Below are 18,710 nucleotides of genomic sequence, written 5' to 3'. Positions count from 1 at the left end.
TCCCCCACACCGCCCGCCCCACGCCCCTGCTGCTCAGGGGGAAGCCTGGGCCTACAGGGCCCCCCCAGAGGCCTGGCCAGGGCGAGTGGCAGCCCCCAGGAGATGGTTTTGGGGGTCAAAGCCAGGACCCCCATCTCCGCTCGAAGCATAACACCAGTGCCTGGTTTTGAGGCGGTGCTGAGGGAGTCACTTGCTTCATGGCTGGTTATGATCCCTCCTCAACGCTCCCTTCTGCCGGCATTAACGACCCGCTCTCCGTTTTCAACGGTCTCGACATTCCATGACTCAAGCAGATCGTTTCTCTGCGGCTCCTGGTTACGTAGCTCTGATTTCACAGCCCTGCGGATTGTGTCGACCTCCTTCCAGTGAAGCTGTGTGCAGCCTTTCGACATGCGGCGTTTCAAGTTACAACGTTTCAACGTACAACGAACGAACAGCACTTCCGACGTTTATAAACTGACGCTCCATTTCGACTTTCTGACATCAGTTTCGGCTTTACCTTCGCGACGTCGCCCATCCCCCTGGAGAACATCTGTCCAAACTGCCTTGGATGCCCTCTTTAAGAAAGCAGACAAGACTCCCGAAAAACCTGCAGCCAGGACTCCTGAGAAGCCTCCAGCCAAGAGTCCTTTAAAACAACCAGCCAAGTCACCTCAAAAATCCTTCCAAATCCATACAATTGCTACTTACAACATAAATACATTCATGTAATGTAGCTATAATTGATCGAGTACAAAATTCTGGGTTATTTTTGGAGAAAATCAGGTATCAGGCCTTGGTTCAGGAACCGATCCCCCATTTATAACACCATTTCCTATAGGAAAATTGGTTTTGAGTGTCAATGTTTCAATTTAAGACACTGTTTTCAGGAACCAATTGTGTCGTAAGCCTGAGGACTGCCTGTATTTGTTTTCATTTTGATATTCAACTGAATACAGGCGGTCCTTGACTTCACGATGTTTGCATTACAACGGATGGCACTCAACAACATCTATAAATTGACACCCTGTTTTTTTGACTTTCCAACGTTGGTTTCGACTTTATGGCACTCAATCCGACGCGATGCCGGTGGGAAAAACCGGTGCTAAGTGACGACATTTCAGCTGAAGACATTTTCAGGAACCAATTGTGTCCTAAGTCCAAGGACAGCCTGTAATACAAACTGAGGTCCCTCGCGTATGCATAGAGCTTCTGGTTGCTTTTTAGCAGGAGAAAAGTATGTGCGGTGTCACGGGATGGTGCACCACACCAGCCACACCCCACTTTTCAAAATCCTCAATCTGCCCCAGGTGATGCCCTCGACCGTTAATTTCTCTCGGACGCGCTGTTTGCTTTGCTGGTGGAGGCTGGCTGCTGTCCTGGCTGACGCTAGCTGCATTTCAGCAACGTTGCATATAGGAAGACTGTAAAGCCGCTGAGGATGTTGGTGAAAAGCTCTGTACATCTAAGGTACACGTGCCTGTATTTCATTATACTGAGCTTTGTAGCGTCTGCAGCAAGAAAGGGGAACGCACTCTGACAGGTGTCCTTTGTTACTGGGAAGTGTGCGACTCCTTTGTTCTCTGCTTCCCTTCAGCACACGTCTTTCAGCCTTCAGTTTTTTGCCAGTAAAACAATGTCACTGCCCGTGTCTGGGAATTGCTGCAGTGCAATCTTGTTCATTCGAACCAGAGGCTGTTCCCAGATGTAGGTGCTCACAACACTTTCCAGCTCATTGTGGACGATGTACTGGCCTAAGACCAGGGAAATCTTAGCAACCTATAAAATATTGAATAAAAGAGGGGTGTGGCTTACCTACATTCTCAGATGGTGATGACAGTGTATTTCACAGGAGCATAAATGCTAGAGATTGAAGGAAAATCAGGTACCATCCAGTATATCTCCCTGTAAACAATCATGTTATTGCTGATATTCTTGCTATATGCTGCAGCTATTCTGTAGACAGTCACTGGGTATGATCTAATGTTACCGAAACCTTACAGATGCAACCTTGTGATTTCCTTGAGCTAATGTTATCTGGCTTGTAAATTGTTTGAAAGGCAGCTATTATGCTACAGAATTACATATTTTAAAGCCACTTAGAACTGGGTTTATAAACTCCAGTTTCCCAGCTCCTCTATATTGTCAAAGTCTCTGTATGTTAAATACATTTAAGTATACCTTAATCTTAATACCTTAATATTTAAGTATACCGTAATCTTTAAGATGTAGTGACTTCTACAAAACATATCAAATTAAAAAGTCTAGCACTGGATCCGTCTTTTGAGAGTTTGGAATGAAAGGAAATATACTTCCTTTTCCACCTGTTCTTGCTATCTCTCCATGTTATAATTCAAACATTTCTCAGTTGATTTTGCTCAGACTTTTGAAGATGCAGACTTTTAGGGCAAATGGAAGCACATAAGATTTCAGCCCCAAACAGTGTATTTGGGAAAAGAATGAGATGCTGTCAGGGTATGGCTTTGGGGGAAGCTTGTTATGGAGAGGAAAGGTTTGCATTCAGCCCTAGGTGGGCTGGGTGCTTTCTCCCCTCACTCTCACTTTAACATACACAGTTCTCTTTCCCTAGAGTGGCAAGTAAAATAACCATTGCCTTTAATTGTATTATATTGCTTGCTACAATCTGTATTACCATAATAGCATTTACTGCTGTCCTAAAGGAGGGGAAGCTGGAAGGTTCCCAAACCCAAGCAACAGAAATGAGTCAGCAGATGCTCTGTTGTTCAGGGTCCAATGTGACTCAGCATTGGCTAGAGGCTATCTTTCTGTATGATTATTTCTCTGCACCATTTACCTTGTTTGACCATGTCTGCAGCTCCAGTGTTGCCATCTCTTTCTCTATTGCTACATCATTTTCTTCTCCAAACTTGCAAGGGAAATCTTGGAACACAACCAATAACACCCCCCCTCCCCCAAATGCAAGTCCAAAAGATTATTTGTGCTTCATGGTAATGCACTTTGCAAGTGAAATATACTGGTAGACTCTTACTGAAGCTGGAGCATATCTCCATGCTGTGAGCAATGCAGGAGATTAAAAGACTGGATACTGCTGGTTATTGCTCGGAGTCACAGAACCAGAGTCATGCGTTTAGGCAAACAATTAATAAATGGTCTGTAAATTGTATAGTGTTACCCAGAGCTCTATGTTTTATTGGCTTGTGTACATGAGACTTATTTTTAAAGGCATGGTACCTCGCCAGTGCTGGTGGAGAGAAAAAGGAGAGGCAGGTTTTTGCTTATGCTGTGGATCTGTATTCTTTGCTCCATTTGCTGGTTCCCCCGTTTTATCTGCACCATCACAAGTTCTATGCCCTTGAGCAAGTATCTGTCCTTCTCTGCCTCAGTTTCTTCATGTATTAAAAGTGATAGCATCATTTACTTGACAAGGGTATTGCGAGGTTGCGTGAATTAACATTTTTTAATCTTTGCTGTCTTCAGAGCCTGGTGGCACATGACATTCCTTGTGTAGTTTAGCTTTTGGTCCCACAAAATCCATATATATTTGTCTAGGGTGTGTCTAAAGCCAACACGTGTGTCTGGGAGATAATGGATGCTGTATCTTGTATCAGAGTTTGGGATCTATTTCCTGAGCTGTCCATAAGGAACAAAATCATTTATGTCTAACATCATAAGGCCCTGTGGACACGTTATAGGAAACAGAGCTCCTTGCTTTATATATGGATAACATACCAGTGGGGATACAACATTGTGAAGGGGTTACACTCGGGAAAAGGAAACCAAAAGTACAGGTATTTATTCCAAGCTCTGGCTTCCAGACATATTTAGGCAAGCTTCTCATTTAATTGTTTACCAGGTTTCTAATATGTGAAGATGGCACCTACCTTCTTGAAAGGTGTTTTAAAGAGGCTACAATGAAGATGCAAGGTTGTGTTGATGGTAGGGAAAAAGCTTGGGGGAAGGGGAGTATTTTTTTGCATGTTCACTCAGATATGGTAACTGGCCAGTGTTAAAATGGTAACATGGACAAATCAGTTGTAATTTTAATGTGGTTAAAATTTTTTTCTTTTAAAATATTATTCAAAATAATTATTCCACCCACACAGGGATTAAACTTAATAACTCATTGTATTACCTTTAAATGGGAAACAAAGCCTGGGAGCTGTCACTTGAGATATTCATACAATGTGCCAGTATTTCTTTGCCATTGACCCAGGGGTGGGCAAAATGCGGCCTGCCGGCCAAATGCAGCCCACCAGGCCATTCTACCTGGCCCACAGGGCCCCTAAAAAATTTAGAAAATTAATATTTATCTGCCCCTGGTTGCCTGTCATGCGGCCCTCAATGGCTTGCCAAAACTCAGTAAGCAGTCCTCCGCCCAAAATAATTGCCCACCCCTGCATTAACCAATGTAGTCATTGTTCATCTTTAAGTTAGGCAATGAACCATGAAAGAAATTCTCTGCAATCTTACACATGCAGGGGTCAAATAACTAGTAATTGTGCCACCTGCATATAGAAACACAACATACGGCCTCTGTAGGGAATATAGTTTTTCTCTGAAAATACCATTGGGCATTGGTTCTACATTCTAGAGTCTCATTCTTGTGATTTAGCTCCTTAGTGTAAGACTGGAGATGTGTTGCATGTGTTACTCTTGGGGGTAGTAGTAGATTAAAACACAAGTCAGGCTGGCCAGTGCTGTCTACTGAATGTCCCAGCTTGTCCCCTCAAACAAGCGTGGTGAAGTTTTCAGATTCAAGTTTTTCAACTTAAATAAAAATATATGTGTGGGGAAAAAATAAAGCCAGGATTCAAAGAAAGACTAAAAATAAATAAACCTTCACATCTGAAGGGAGGTAGATGAGTGAGTGACTGGAGAACCTTGCCAGCTAATATCTTTGGGAAGCAGACTTGCAAGGTGAGCTATTCCCATTTCTCTACAGATAACATCTGTGCAGGGGTTTTACTTCTGGAGAGAGAGAAGGTTGAGGAATGTGACAAAAGGAAGTGGAAGCACAGCAGCAAGGACCAGCCGTACAGCTAATACCAATCACGTAAAAGAGATTTTTTTCTTTATAGGTATAAAAGAGGATTAAGATGCCAGCCACTTTCCTCCTGAAGATGCATAATGTCTCCCATGGTAAGCATCTTAAGCTTTTGTTTGACTACACAATTATTCATTCTCTTTGGTTCAGATGGTCCAGACCCTTGTCTTTCTGACTGTTAAGAACCTGCAAAAAACTCCAAACTCTTTCCTATTCCACACTCAGATCTGAATTATAATAGTCTTCTGAGGTTCTCTGAGTTTCTTCCTTTTTTACATATGGGAGAAACTGAAGCAGAAGCGGTAAGTGATTTGCCTAAGGCCACATGGCAAATCAGCGCTGGAGCCAGAAGTTGGCTGTAAAAGCTCCTAGCTCTCAGTCATGAACCCAGCCTACCATGCAATGCTGCACGTAACTGTTTCAGACTCCAGATGTGATGGCCTAGATCATGACCTCTACCTTCTTGATTCTGGACCTTGACGAATTTTAGTTTTCCAGCTCTGTACGAGAAGGTACATATTTAACACTTGAAGAGAGAAGGTAATTTGGGGCAAGCAGTATAAAAGTCATTGGCATTTATGCAGACAGGACTATGGGACAAGGTGGCTGTGTTTACTTGTAAGCTGTGGTCTCTTCCTTGAGACTTGGCATTGAGGCACCCTAGTAAGGAAACCGGGTGACCAGGGTGATCCATATTCTGAGTTTGCTTCACACCTTCATCTGACTGATATGATACAGTCTCTCATTTTCCTGATCCAGATCTTTTTATGACTTGGCCTCATTTTCTTTTCTGTCTGAAGTGCGCATGACAAGCACCAAAGAGAAATCAGTAAGGATGACCCGAACATTTCTTTTGCCTTTAGGGAAACATTTTCCTGATTTAGTGCTGATGTTGCTATCACCAGTTTTTCTCTGTCTCAGTTGCTAAATTCTGCAGAGGTACCTGCAGGCTAGGCTCAGCTGATTTTCTTGCTAGACAATCACATTTCTTTTCTAACTCTCTTGTATATTATTTATTAATTTCAGGCTTTTGCATGCTGTACTATGTGGTTTGGGATTTCACGCCAGGCAAAATGGACTGTCTCCTTCCATCCCATTCAACAGTTGGGAGGGTCAGGAATTTCCAGGACACAAATTCTGAGAGACCTCTGTAGAAATAACAGCTCAAATCAAGTCTCTCTAAAATTACTATTCACAGATCATCCCTAAGAGCAGCTTTTAAAAAATTTCGGCTAAAGGTAGTGCATATGCTTTTTTCCCCCCAAAAGACGAGGATGAAAGTGTAGTTAAAAACCAAGGATGGAAGCATTAGTATAACCCAGACTCTTTTGTGTGTTAGCATATTAGCTTCTGGGAGGAGCTGATATGAGTAAGTAGTCCACAACCGCCCGATTCCCTTCCTACGTACAAATCCCTTAAGGGAGAGATCATCATGAAGTCAAAGTTCTGCATGGTGCACTTGGTGGGGGGGGTGCAAACGAAACGTTATTATAACTGTCCCCTTCACCTTTGATGCTCTGGGCTGCTCTAAATTCCATCAGCACCTACACTGTTAGCAGCACTACTAGTTGATATCATACCCCAACACTATTCAGCCATGCTCTGCATATCAGACAGAAAGAAACAGACCTTCACTAAGAAGGAAATGAAAAAGAGCCTTGCTGATATCAGCTTTAATGACATAAAGGCGAAATGAAGCTAGTGAGATGCTGTCGCATGAGGAATTTGGGAAGAGATTGTGATTTGTGAGCTCCTCAGGCTCTGTGGTATACACATACTGTATTATTTGGGCTGGACTCAATGGTCTTCTGAGGTCCCTTTCAGCCCTAATGTCTATGAAATCCTTTTGGATGGAGGAGACTGCTTTCCAGGAATACTTGCCTAAGGCTGTGGCAAGAGTGGGTCCATGTCCACCCTTCTGCTATTTCCAGATTTGCACCTTCTTGATGCTAAAATGGTTAATCACAATATCATGGGCAAATTCCAGTTTGCAAATTAAGCATTTATTGCATCTCCCAACTGGCAGAGGCAACCACCTTTCAGTGATGGGGAAAGTGATTTGTATTTGTGCGGTGAACTCAATGAGAGAATGAAATCTGTAAATCCCTTTGGGATCTATCTGGAGGAAATCACTATCTAAATGCATGATCCTCGTGGATGTTGTCATTCTGATACCCCTACTACAGGATGACACTAACCCACTTTTAGTTCTGTGTTTTCTTGAGTCTGTGATGTGAAATTGGATTGTTTGTATTATTCTAAGGTCTGTTTTTATTTTAACTGTATTTCGCCCACTAGAATCTATATTCTCCACCTTCGCAGACCAAATGTTTTCTATCATTGTACCTTGTTTCTTCAGGTTCTAGACAATTGGCACTGTCTGTATCCTGTCCAACAAACCTTAGAGAAGTACCGTGTTATCATGGGCTTCTGTTCTTGAGATTCAGCATGCATTGCTGAAACTCCAGTCCGTAGATGGTATAGTGCATTTCAGAGGGAAATTTCTGCTGAAACTTCCCCGTGCTTTGCAGACTAAAAGGAGAATTAGAGAATTGCTGTTTGTGATCTGCACCCTTTATGTGCTGCATGGTGATGAGCTCTTTTAAGCCATAATAAAAGAAGGAATGATCAGAGGAAGACTTCATAGGGAGGAAAAGATCCAGGAATCTTTAATGTGATAAAAAATGTCTGCACATTCATAATAGGGAAGTCTGAAGGAAATGCATTCCATAAAACCAACTTCTCTGCTGATTGTACTAAAATACCCATAATCTTAGAATCTGCCTGGCTAGGCATCACGTGCCATGGAGGCAGATGGGAGCCAGTCATGGCAGTAGAATATATACACCTATTTCCTGCATCTCTTTCATGCCAAAAGTTGTATGAGACCTTCAAATTCTCCCTGACCTAAATCAGAGGCAGCTTGTAAAAGAAATTAAATTTAAAATAGGGAAGAAGAATTGCTCAAAACATTGCAGACGACTCAAGTTCATTATAGCCTTGCTATTTATGACCATAGCACATACAGGTCATGGGCAAGATTAAAGCCCCACTGTGCACAGCCTTTGACCACACACATAGATATGTCCAGTCCCCTCCCACGCTCCATGCAATTAAGACATGGCAACAAAGTGAAACGCAGCCACCTTGCAAGTTTCCCTGTCCTTTTCAAAATGAAGGGAGCCAAAAGCACAGGGGAATTCTGGGATGTTATGAGTGGAGAATGGATCCTGAGAGATTTCATGGGTAAATCAAAGAACTTCAGGCTGCTGGCCTGAGAGGCAAGCTTCTCAGGGTTTTTCAGTAAAACATACAGAGTCTCAGGAATTTCTGAATTAAACTGGAACGCAGAGGGGGGAGGAAGTGCTCCACTGAAGGTGCCATCCATCCTAACACAGGCCCAGTGTTTGAGTACAAAGGCAGAGATTGAGGTGAAAATGTAGTTGAGGTTTTACATTTCTTTAAGAAGCAGGTATTTTGTGGGGCTCCTATGTTGAGCAGCGATGTCTGCAGCTGCTTGACAACCTGTAGTTCCTTGCAGCTTTTGGAATGGTTTGGGAGCGTCTGCATTGCAGCACATTGGATGGTTTGGGGTGTTTGCAGCAGAAGGATCTGTGTAGCTAACAGCAAAGTGCAGCATCAAGGGGCAAAAGGCTTCAGGTATGAGGCTAATGCAAGTGGCCTATAGCCAGCAAGGTGATAAAAGAAAGGGTTGGGGTTTGTACTGCCATCATGGGAGAAATAATATAGGGACACCTATAGCTGTTAGTGTGAAAAAGGAGAAGGGTTTTTGTTCCTGAATGTGGGTGTGAAATAGATTCAGAAACCTGCACAAGACATTGGGGCATCAGCCCCAAGCAGCAAACAAGAGGCAATACAATATGAGAAAATCCAAGGGCCACAAAGGAAATAAAAAGTCCCACTGGATCCAGAGGGCTAAATTCCCTTCTCCCTTCCCTCCTAAGTTTTATGATAGTTTAACCCTATTGAATTCAGAGGGGTTATTTTAAATGGAATATGTTAGGCCCAGAAATACCCAGTTTTCCTCAGATTACTCCTTCCCCTTTCACATTGTCTAAAGTAGCTTCAGAGTTTTGGGGCTTTTTTTCCTAGTTGACCGGGGACTCCAGACATGGTCTCTAAGGTGTTTACTGGCTTGGAAATGGCTTCTCCTTTAAAAAAAAAGAAATTCAATGAATCTGCACATTTTTGCTTTCAGTTGACCCAAAAAGAAAAAAAAAAGCCAGGGCTAGTCCATCTCCCTCAGATGAGAGAGGGAGGGAGAAAAATCTCTTTTTGCTGGAGATTGGGTGTGTCGCCTGCCCTTCCCCCTTCAGTGCTTCTCTGTGTATTTATAGTGGTCAGACTCTGACTCTGGCAGGACTCTGACATCAAAGGTGCTCAGCAAAAAAAACCCCGATCCACTAATTAAGATTCACAAGCAGTGACTCCTTCTTTCTTTCATTCCCCTTCTCTTTTCCTCTCCCTCACTCTTTCTCTCTCCTCCCTTCTGATGGCTGCAGCCCCCTACAGCTGAGTCAGTTCTTCCTCTCTTCCACAGCATTGCAGCACCTCAGCAGAAAGCAGCATCCTTTCACTCCTCCCTCTCTGTGCATCTCTCCTACAGCAGCCTCTCTGCTCCCCACCTCATCACCATGGCCAGTACTGTGTCAGGTAGGACCAGCATCATTTTTATTTTTTAATCATCCTTTCTAAAATGAACACTGGTATTACTTATCATTGTTTCCAGCCTGGGTTTTACCTGCATGCTAGGGGGAGTTGCCAAAAGGCAGACCACAGCATTGTCTTTTTTGTTTTTCTTTTGATGCATGATCTTTTTTCTTTTTACCTGCAGTCATAGCTGTTAAATGTACCTGTTTAAATACGTGCCAAGATGCTGCTTCTGAATTATTTTTTTGTCGCACTCTATAGGTTTTTAAAAAAAAAGAAAAATCCTCTGTTCATTTTTGGATGCTGAGGTGGGGGGTGGAGCTGGGAATTATATTTTGGCATTGGTAAAAAACAGCTGTAGTCAAATATGCTAGAAGAGAAAGAGAGATGAGCAAGAAATTGATAAAGATGCTGTAAAAAGAATCCAGCTGGGGGGGTTGTGTGCATTTTTCAGAGCCTGGCATCCATCAGAATACACTGCTTCATTGGAAGGTGCGGTCCTCTGGTGTCGAGAGAAATCCAGTGCTGCAAGGAAAGCCCTTCCTTCTTTCTGCAGTAATAATGGGAATAACAGTACGACTGCATCTTGGTCTCCCAGGTTGGGCAGGACAGGGCTTTGGGGATCAGATTTGCCTGCAGTGTCAGGCTGCGGTGAGCCTGCTGTGCCCTTTCTGTGGAACTGTTCCTAACGATGGGTCTTGCAGCATCTTACAGGGGAGGCGAGGAGGAAGGAGGGATTCAGATACATGGAACTGGGGGCTTAGTGAGGGAGAAAAAAAACGCTTCTGTGGACTTATGTCTGAAAAATAGATACTCATGGAGAGTCTTTAAAAAAATAACCCCACCCCACCCCATTGAAATAGCTCAGTTGCTCCTTATGCTGCATTAAAGAAAGTCTAAGTTCGAAAGGGTTGGGACTTGGATCTGAATAAGAATGGAGGAGGAAAAGGAAAGGTGTGTTCTCTTCTGGACCCCCTCCCACTCAGTGAGGCAGCTGAAAGAAAGAGTAGCCTTTCTTTCTGCATTCACTGCCTTCTCTCTTGGCAACCATGGTGCAATTTTCTATTCTTTTTTCTTTTTGAAAGCCCAGCAAGGGCAATAGAAGAAATGAAAAGCGATACAGGGCTGGCAAGGGGAAGGAGGAAGCTGTTGTTTCAAAGCAAGTTTTACATGCAATTAGGGAACTGCAATGAACCATTAATAAAAATGTTTCTCCTTACCATGGAAAATCTGTGGCATGCATGCGTGTGTGTCTGTAAACTCCCTTATTTCAATGTGTGTGTGCTGGGTATATTCTGAAGGTCCCACCCATCCATTTTACTTTCCTTCCTACAAAATGGGCTCTGGTCTGATTTGCAAAATCGGGGGAGCTCAGTTTCAGCAATCGTCTATACCAAGGTTACATTGCACTTGACACAAAAGAGGTGGTGGATGTGACATGCATAAGCACCAGGAGCCTTTTCCATATGGTGCTTTCTCTTCCTCCCCACCCACCAAGCCTGTGTGGTGTATTGCACCTTCCAGAAGACATTGCTTTTTACTGTCAAAGGAATCGCAGAGCCATGAACACAGGTGGGCTGCAGAGAGGCAGTTTTAATCTCTGCTCTCCCTTTTGGCTCAGATCAAGCATAGAATTGATTTCAAAGAGGACAGGTGTCAAGGGACAGCAGTGCTGTAGCAGAAGGAGAGCAGAGAATAGGGAAATGTAGGCAGATGACAGAGCAAGGCTGAGCCTCGCCCCTCACTGTGTAGGGAGTGGCTGTCTGTTAGGTTTTGCACATATAATAGGAATAGAGAGATCAGGCTGCAAAAGGAAGAGAAAGAAGCAAGCAGAATGTATAAATGAAAGAATAAAGTCTCTTTCCTTTCTTCTTTCTCCTTTGTTTTGCCTTTTATCCCCAATAAAAACAGAACAGTACTGGAGAGAAAGCAGCTGTAATTGTCTGCAGTGGATGCCCAGGGGCTTGTCTCCTTAGGGGAGATTTTCTTGGGTCTGTTTAAATGAAAAAGAATCCAGTCCTCCTTGCCGTGCCCCAGCAGTAGGTCTCCATTTCCCACCAGCTACCCCAGGCATCTTCTGTTAGCCAACATTATGATTTTTTTCCTGATAAAGCAGTGGAAGCAGCAGCACATGCTCAGTGCAGACTCAGCTGCAGTGATAGCCATGCTATGCCGACAGACCTGCAGAGGTAGAGCCTGCACGCATCCTTATGGAGTCCCTTAGTCTAAACCACACCTTTTCGTACACCCCAAAATCAGAGTCTCTGTGGACTCTGAAGGACTATGCATCTGTGCCCAGGCACTTACTACTGAAAGGCCACTTGGACAAATGAACAGAGGAAGGAATATTGGTGACCTTTCCTAGCAATTATAAAATGGTGCAGAATGGTAAAAGCCTCAGGAAATCTTTTTTTTTCCTGGTATGTGATCACATCTAATGCGGTGGAGCCAAAGGGAACCATCATGGTCTCTTTTGGTTGCATGCACAAGTATGCAGCCCGTGGTACAAGTGGTCCTGGCAAATCCCAGAAGGGTCTCCTCACTGGATGGATGTTGGCAGCACATGGTTTTGTGTGGCTCTGATGAATTCCCCCTGATCTCTTCTTTTGGACTATCTCGGGGGACACCATGGCAAACACGCCTGTTGTTTGTGTTTAACATGAATGTAGCAGTAATACTTGGAGGTCCTAGTTCTCCCTGTTTGTCTGGTCTTTTCATTTCCCTCTCCATCTCTAAGGTATCACTTTAATTTATTTTTCTTTAAATATTTATTTTGATACCTGTATTTACCTTGGGGAAATTCTGCTACATCTAAGAGGACTTCAGTTTTACAAACCTTGAGAGTACAGACCAGCTCTCCTTTGGTTGGCACACAGTTGAGCAGCTGAGACTCTCTTTGCCCCCTGCTCTGGGCTGTCTAATGGCTGGGACAGAGTTGGCCAATGCCAAATCTGTTTATGTTTTTAATGAAGTTAATACATTCTCCTTGTGCAGAGGAAAAAGTGTGGACTCACTGGTATTATGTGGCCACAGGGGAATCTCTCTGAATTCTGCTTCTGAAAAGTAAATGTGGGACCTGTGTGGCATTGATGTAGAGTCCCAAATGAGGGAAAGAGGAGTCTGCAGACCTCTGCTAGTCTGAAAGGCCATGAGAAATGGTCAGTGGATTGTAGTAGGTCCTGCACACTTTTATAATGTTTTTAATTGAAGTTCAATGAGAAGTGGGCATGATGGTCTGCAAGAAACTTGAAAGTTGACCATGATCCATTTGGTTTGGAAGGTTCGGGAACCTTAGGCATTGGCAGTGGCCTGCTGGCTATGTCCCCTTGGAGTGGGGAAAAGACACAAAGGAGTTTTGATTCCCCATTCTTGTCCCACAGGCTCAGATTGGGCTAGACCAGGGAGGATTCAACTAATGGCCAGGACTTCAGCTGTGATCTGGGAGCACAGAAGGGCTTCCCCATTGTATAGATAGAAAAGTAAGCTCCAAAGAGACTAAGTAACTTGTCCAAATCACAGAGAGATTCTGTGACTGAGCAAGGAATTGGACCTGGGTGGCTAACACCTTGACTCTTGGACCAGCCTTCCTCTCCTCTGGCTCCCCATCTCAGCTGCAGCTGGCCAGAGTCTATGGGCCAGGTTCTACCAGGCCCACCTCACCACACTTGGACATCTTGATTTTCTTCCTGAAGCTCCCCACTCAGAGCCTCTTTTTCTGTCACCGACTCCCTGCAAATGGAGGCCTCAATCTTCACCTCCCAACTCCTCTTTCATTGGCAGATTCTAGGTTTCCCATTGACTCAACTGCTGCATCCATCCCACACAGTCCACCAGACCTGGGCCTCAGAGCTACTGCCCTTCCTCTCCTTCCATAGGCTCACTGAGAGAGCTGCATGAACTGATTCTTTTTATGGGAGGGCCAAGAGAGTGAAGTGCTAGAGCCCAGGTTGTTCTTCCATCTCACTCCCACCATCCAAAACAAAAAGAAAGGCAATCCAGATGGATCATCTTGCTCTCTCCCACCCTGAATCCAGTGCCTCTCATGATACTGTCTCTCCTGCCTTTAAATCAAATGGCTATGACCTACTTGCTTGTTCATGGGATATCTTCATCAACTACTGGGGCCCTGTGAACCTGCAGGAAGACATGGTCTCCCCCACCTTTTTGGGACCAGTACCCTGATTCATATTTCACCCTCTCTCTCCCATGCCCTCCTAGAAGCAAAAATGGAGAAGCAGCCTTACACCCAAGGTAAGTTACTGCATGGGACCCTGCATTTTTGAGTGGCCAAAGGCCTAAGTTCTCACCTGTGGCCCCATGTGCACATTTGCTTTCTCTCCTGCTGTCTCTTCCCCCTCTGTCTCCCTCCAGCTCCCATGACAGTTCTGTTTGCATTTTGTCTCAGCTGGGGGATGGGCAGTGTTTTTCATCACTCTCCTGCTTCCCGAGCTCATAGTTAGTATGCATCAATCTTTAGCATGCTTCCTCAGCAGCACTCTTCAGACTTTCCCCAGAGACTGTAAATAGGCTCTTCACAGGCGGATACAGTCTCAGAAGTATATGTCTATTACCATATCAAATCTGTGTTTCCAATTCATTATAAAACTGACTTTTCACTGCATGGGATCAGTTATGCCTGGCAGGCATATCCTGCATTGGGGTGGGACAGAGCTGCATGCCCTGGGGGAACTTGCCCCCCACCCTACCCTGGATCTCACAGGCATGCTTGGATAATGCAGCATGCTCCAGCCTCAGTGCCTGGCCATTTGACCGCCTAGCGTGAAGTGGGCTAGGCCGTGCTGCAAGACGAGGAGGTGCTAGGAGGGATTGCAGTTTTGCTCAACCCCTGCACAGGATACAGAAGCAGGGTCCTTTTACCCTTCCCTCTTCCACCTCCAGACTTGGACAAATAATACTGTGCCCCCATAGCAGCATAACAAAAATGCAAATGGAGCCCTAAATACCTGAAGGTCTAGGAGCTTGACCACATTCACCTAACATAGGACAGGGTTAGAAAAGACAAAAGTAATCCCTGGCAGCATTCAATACCTACTGACTAGAGTGTGCAGTTAAATCTGCCTTGTTTGTTTCTGGAAGTCAACAATAAAACATGATACCACCTAAAAGTAACACCCACCAATTAAGGCAGCTAATGACTGCAGAAATGGAGATCTATAGGATGGAAGTGAGTGCAGACAACCCAAAACCATAGCATGCGTGAGGCTCATTCTGTGTCTTAATGGATATTTCTCATAACTACAGCCCTGAACCTTCAGTGATTTCTGATAAGATGGCCAAAACGGTTCCTTCTAAGGGCTGGATTAAGGCATCAGCTCTTCAGGCCACAGCTTTTCAAGCTGGGTGCCATGGTCAGAATTTCAACTTTCCTATTCTTTCTTAGTAAAAGGAACTCCCTGATCTTTGTGGTTGCAAAGAAAGATTTGAAAGTGTGACCCAAATGAGTGACGCTGTACCGTCTATCTGAGACTGCAGATTGTGTGAAAGAGCTGGGTAGGGAGGTGAGAACTGCCCAACAGGCTATGCTCTGGACTTGCCTGCATTCAGTTTTTACATTTAGGCGGTGGCCCTGGTTTAACAAAATCATTTTTTCTACCAGTTGAGTCAAAGAAGATAACTTGTAGTGTGGAAGATATGTATTGGTGTAATGGTGCTTTTACTGCTATACCTTGTTCCTTTAGAGAAACTGGCTATATGCTTTATAGCTGACTCCCCTTTATCTCAGTGAAAGCAGGGTAAGCTACCTTACATTTACCATATGATAAGAATGTGCAAACAGGTAGTTACCGTGGAGTACCCAACATGCTATAAATTCACACCCTGGCTTATCCCATGGCAATTTCTATGTTTGCCTCCATTAAATGGGTGCGTAGACTGTATGTGGATCAGCCCTTTGCAGAACAGGAGAAGTAAACTGCATAGGGCCTGGCAGAGCTGCTGTTAATACCAGGAGCCTTTTGCTGCTGCCCCTGCCAGTCTGGAAGGGGATGGGGCTGTCATTGCTATTCCAAATGAGATCCAGCGTAATGGCATAGGGTCAGGGGTGCAGGAAGTCCTGGGCTATGTGGCTAGAGCTCCAGAGTGTTTAATTATGCCATGTTCCTTCTGTCACTTCCACCCATTGCTATGAGGGTAACTGTGCAGCTACCATATTCCTTCTGTTCTAGTCCCTAGTACTTGGCTGCTTTCAGGTCTGCCTTGGGCTCAAGAAGCCTGTTAGATGTTAGCCCTAAGATTATGTTCATCAGTCTCGGGGCTGATCATCCCAATACTGTGAAGTGTATTTTGGGATTCCAAAAATAGTGGGGACCAAGTCCTTACGTTCACATGGGCTTCTTACTATTTTTGTTGCTTTTTTCTGCTAAACTGCTTATCTGATACGTGAAACAGAATGGGCTAAAGAGGCAACTCGTGACTTGTGAGCCATTGTCTGCCATTCACACACTTGAAATTTCACGGTAATCAAATGGAGCTGTCATGTTGCATGTCAACTTGGCGTGTTGTGCAATGGCTCCATTTAAACAAAATGTAGTAGTACTCCACTATTAGAGAAAATCTTTCCTGTTTAATTCACATACATCTGTGTACCAAAGAGAGGAACTGGAATCTTAGGTGGTTTCAGCTTTTTTCCCCATTGTGTTTTTTGTATATAGTGTAGATTTTACCATACTTTAATTCAGAGCCTGAAGGTAGCCTCAGATCTATGCCTGAGCTGGGGGAGAAGAAGTGGTTTAATTCAGTCCTGTGGCAAGGAAAATCTTGGGCTATGTTGGCTGTACACCTGTACAAACCCACAGTTGTCTTGTGAAGGGAACTTTTTTGGCCTTGCTTGCAAAAAAATCAGTTTAAAGGAACCAGACTGAGTGATGACAATCTGGCCATTGTTTTCTAGGGCAGCATTTGTACCTCGCCAGAGAAGGATATTTCAGGGTCTGCATCTGTTTTTACACTCCTCGAAGCTTGGTATAGCACTGCCTTTGTGTTTATGCTTATGTTTGACATTTCTGACCTCATGATTTCATTATGATACTATGACAGGATGTCCCAGTATCAATTTGGAAATAAAATTTTTGTTCATTGACTTCAGAGTAACAACCAAATTTGTTGTAGGCCCTTTGTGAATATCTGAACAGATGCTGTTTCTGTACCATCATTCTCAGAGATTTGTGTTCAGGCTGTATGTTCATTAATATGTTTTTTGTATTTCATTTTTCTTTGCAGCCTAAGAGCAGCACACCTCTAAAGACTGATTGCTTGTACAGCATGTATGACGCTGCATTCTTTGTCCTAAGCACCTTTGCGTCAGGCAGATCTAGGACAGATCTTCAGTCAGCATAAACCAGTACTTTTATTGATTTAAAGGGAGATGGGTCGGTTTACACCACCTGGGGACCTGGTTCCTGGTCTCTGCATTTTATTTACATCTGCAATCTGGGTTTATACCTCAGTCTGCATTTGTAACTAAACCTGCTTTTGTTCTTTTGCTGTTGGGTAACGCTTTCCTTGGGCAGCATCATTTTCAGTAGCCCTGAAAATATCTACAGTTCTTTGCCAAGTCAGGTCAGTTCCTTGTAATATCCTTGCTTTGACCCTGGTCACAATTGTAACACATTCCAGGTCCTGTATGTCCACTTGTTATGAATTCATGATGTAGCTTCTGTATGCAGGTCTTCATTTTATTCATTTGGTAGTTTGTGTTGGGGTGGCAGCTAAATGCCCCAGCTCTGTTTTCCTGGATAGTGTATAAACACATAATAAAAAGGCAGCCCCTGCCCCAAAGTTCTGATAGTCTTGCTTGATTAGACACCCAAAAGCCTAAGCTTTACTAATCAAGGATGGATGTAAAAAATGTGGAGCTCTGCTATCTGGGGGTTAGCGCTTCTGAAAGAAACCAACTCTTTTCATTTCCCAAGCAGCTAGGAAAGAAGAGGGTGCTGTCTGTGGACTCTGCTTGGTGACACCAGTCATTTACATTGGCCTCCAGCTAAAAGGTGTCTGGTAAATTTGAGGTATCTCTTTTCTGGCTGCTGGAAGGGAGAAGCATTGTCTACCTCTGTTCCCTACCACTTCTGCCACCACCACCAGATAGAGCCTATTGCAATAAATCTCAGGGCCCCAGATGAGAGCTGCCTCCAATGTGCTGGGATCTGGGAAAAGGCATATTGGCAGAGGGAAGAAGTAGCATATTGAAGGGAGGAAGGGGAGACAGCCATGAGAGGCAAAATGATTGAGCCAGGTCCATGTATCAGGTTATGTCAGAGCCAGAACTGGAACTAAGGCCCTCCGATTCCTAATCCAGTAGCCTGTACAGAGGAGCCAGGGACCTTTATGGATACCTTGACATAGCAAAGCCAGCGAGATAGGCCAGTGGCTTTTTAGATTAATCATAGTTATGCATGTATTACGAGCATCTCCAAAGAACACATTTAAGGATCTGTTTCATATTTGAAAGTCTGTCAGCGGCTGGTTAGAGTAGGATCTCCAGAGATTAACTTTATGAAATTAAATATTTTCAGATGTGCAGCCAGTATTAATAGCAAAAGGAAAGTAAATGCAGGGCATGGTGAATAACACGAGAGGGAGCTCATGACAGGAATTGAGATCTAGCACTCTGGCAGATCTCAGAATTTTTTAGAGGCTTTGAATTAGAATCTAGTTAACTTAATTACTTTATTCAGAATACAACAGGGAAAAGTCATTGCGCCATGCAGCACACACACTGCGCATGCAGGTTTCCCCTTGGGATTTAACTTTTATGGCTCCTTTGTTCCTATGGGTTTATTGCTTGCATGTTTGCCTTATACCAGCCCTGTTCCCCTCGCTCCTTCCTCATCTCCCTTCTCCTCCTCTCTGCTCTTCCCTTCTGCTTTTGTGTTCAAATTTCTCTTTCCTTCTTACACACCTCTATTTTGTTAAAGTAGTTGCACACTGAGATCTCTTGATCATCTTGTAGGTATGTAATTGTGGATTTGACATCCCAATGTTTGGCACCTAGGAGCAGAGCAGATCTTCAGCT

The 18,710-nt window shown here is 44.0% G+C and overlaps 1 protein-coding gene across 3 annotated transcripts in view; it reads left to right on the top strand.

Moving 5' to 3' along the window:
- STMN3 (stathmin 3) overlaps positions 1-18,710 on the top strand; it is a 105,272-nt gene that overhangs the window by 56,446 nt on the left and 30,116 nt on the right. The window contains exons 1-3 of one of the 3 annotated variants that reach the window (XM_019510048.1): positions 5,082-5,100; positions 9,567-9,679; positions 13,895-13,927. In XM_019510048.1, coding sequence (XP_019365593.1) covers positions 9,661-9,679; positions 13,895-13,927 — 52 coding nt within the window. In that variant the 5' untranslated portion in view covers positions 5,082-5,100; positions 9,567-9,660. Of the gene's footprint in view, positions 1-5,081; positions 5,101-9,566; positions 9,680-13,894; positions 13,928-18,710 lie in introns of those variants that run through there. The other 2 variants (XM_019510046.1, XM_019510047.1) reach the window with 2 other exon arrangements.

This window comes from Gavialis gangeticus, unplaced genomic scaffold (genome assembly GCF_001723915.1).
Source record: "Gavialis gangeticus isolate Ggan-Ray unplaced genomic scaffold, GavGan_comp1, whole genome shotgun sequence".
In the NCBI taxonomy this organism is placed as follows: Eukaryota; Metazoa; Chordata; order Crocodylia; family Gavialidae; genus Gavialis; species Gavialis gangeticus.
This window is presented reverse-complemented; position numbering and strand designations above follow the sequence as displayed.